General features: G+C 38.7%; 1 protein-coding gene across 3 annotated transcripts in view; it reads right to left on the bottom strand.

Moving 5' to 3' along the window:
• The window catches only part of slc24a4b (solute carrier family 24 member 4b), a 30,602-nt gene that overhangs the window by 8,846 nt on the left and 19,878 nt on the right, over positions 1-1,878 (bottom strand). For 2 of the 3 annotated variants that reach the window (XM_014022258.1, XM_014022260.1), the window contains exons 11-12: positions 971-1,140; positions 606-747 (exon numbers count right to left, since the gene is read on the bottom strand). In XM_014022258.1, coding sequence (XP_013877712.1) covers positions 606-747; positions 971-1,140 — 312 coding nt within the window. The remainder of the gene's footprint in view (positions 1-605; positions 748-970; positions 1,141-1,878) is intronic. The other variant, XM_014022259.1, reaches the window with a different exon arrangement.

The following is a 1,878-nucleotide window of genomic DNA, read 5'->3' as shown; positions in this document are numbered from 1 at the left end:
ATTTCTTTGTATGTATGGATCACTTGGGTTGTTACCAACATCTGGTGAAAATTTCATGTCATTAGCACCTCTAGTAATATATTTACTGAGATAAATGGTGACATGTTCAATACTTATTTTACCTGCTGTATGTTGCTGAAACATTGTTTCTCAGTGGATCTGTGCTCCACAATGCAGCCTAGGTGGAGTAGTCGAACACAGATCCACTGATCCTTCAACACAGAGCATCTTCAGAAGACAAGTTGATAAAATAAATGTTAAAACTCTGTATTGTTCCATACGTATTAAACCCGGAGCACTGTATTGAACGGGTCGATACAGATACATGGATTGTTGCACCTCTAATGTTTACCCATTTCAATCAAAAGAAAAAAAGCTGCCAGAGATGATCATTAATCCATGTTTGAGACCGACTCGTGTGAGAGAATTAATCAATAACTGCTCGTCGCTCATTTCAGTAACAGTTCAGATTTTTAAAATCAGTATGGAGGGATGTAAAGCAGGTTCTGAAATAACAGATCCAAGCTTTGCACCCAAATATCCATCCATGCAAACGACACATTCATTGAGTAAATGCAGAAAAATAAATGAAATAAAACACATACTTGGGATGTGAAAAGGAGAGATGGAGTCACTTTCCTCTGCCTTGGTGGGTTTGTCCTCCGGCACGTTTCCGTTCTCTATCTCAAGCTTCCCGTCAGTCACTTGTGTCTCCACACCGTTGGACGCCTGCACCAACTTCTGGCGCTTTCAGAAAAAAACAAACTAAGTCAAAGAGCACATGAGCAGGACACGCCATTACAACGATTTATCACTTCTGGAGTCGGAAACACAAACAGCACCGAGCATGGACAGGATGAGGATTATTAGCTCACAAAAAAATTTAAATAAATAAATTATATATATATATATATATAATAAAAAAGCTGTAAACTCAAATGAATAACCAAAGCATGAACGGCTGCTTTACCTCTGTGATGATGAGCCGACTGGCCATGCGCAGACGGGTTTTGGGTCCAAAGTGGCTGGTGACCATGACTCTGAGGCCCGCTTCTGGAAACCTGAACTTTGAAGGGCTGGCATTCATCATCTCATCCACCATCACCACTGAACCACGGCTGTAGGGCTTGGTGGGCTTGACTGGAGGGATGGGAGCGACACATTCAGTGGATTTTATTAAGAAAATCATGCAAACCTCAACACTGAACTTTGTTTATAACAATGCAAGGTTTGTTTGTTTATTTGGGCCATTTTTGTTTTGCGTTTTTACATTTTTCTGAATTAAATGTTAAAATTAATGTCTAAATGTTAAATCTAAATTTTAAAGTTATACCTTAATTGTTGAAGTTCATTTTTAAGCATCTCACAGTGGAACACGGACTTTGGAGTTTGTGTGGCTCGTTAGGACGACATCCAGAAACAGGAGCAACTGCAAATGTTGCAAACGTGCAGTTTGTGGCCAGTGAGTTGAACTTCAAACTGCCCGACTATCCATTCACATACAGATCTGAACACCTTTTAAATTTAAAACTTTAAATGCCATCTGCAGCAGCGTTAGCATTAGTGGTCATTTCAGGATGCCAAAAGTCGTGCGCCAACAGCAAAGGCTGCATTCCATTCTAAAATTCTTAAATGTAAATTTCAACATTTAAAGGGATCCAGGATTAGTTGTAACATTAGACTTTATTTGATAAACATATTTTAACTGTAAAATAAAGACTGTAAAAATAATGTAGAATGTTCAGTTTTTATCATTTTTAAACCAAAAGTTTAAAAGTATATAAAACGGATGGAGCCATTTTATTCACACACAAAGCATTCTGGGTAAATGATGACGTGGATAGGTCCTCGGTGCGAGGCTGCTAGCGAGCTATATCC

Source organism: Austrofundulus limnaeus, unplaced genomic scaffold, assembly GCF_001266775.1.
Source record: "Austrofundulus limnaeus strain Quisiro unplaced genomic scaffold, Austrofundulus_limnaeus-1.0 Scaffold321, whole genome shotgun sequence".
In the NCBI taxonomy this organism is placed as follows: Eukaryota; Metazoa; Chordata; class Actinopteri; order Cyprinodontiformes; family Rivulidae; genus Austrofundulus; species Austrofundulus limnaeus.
This window is presented reverse-complemented; position numbering and strand designations above follow the sequence as displayed.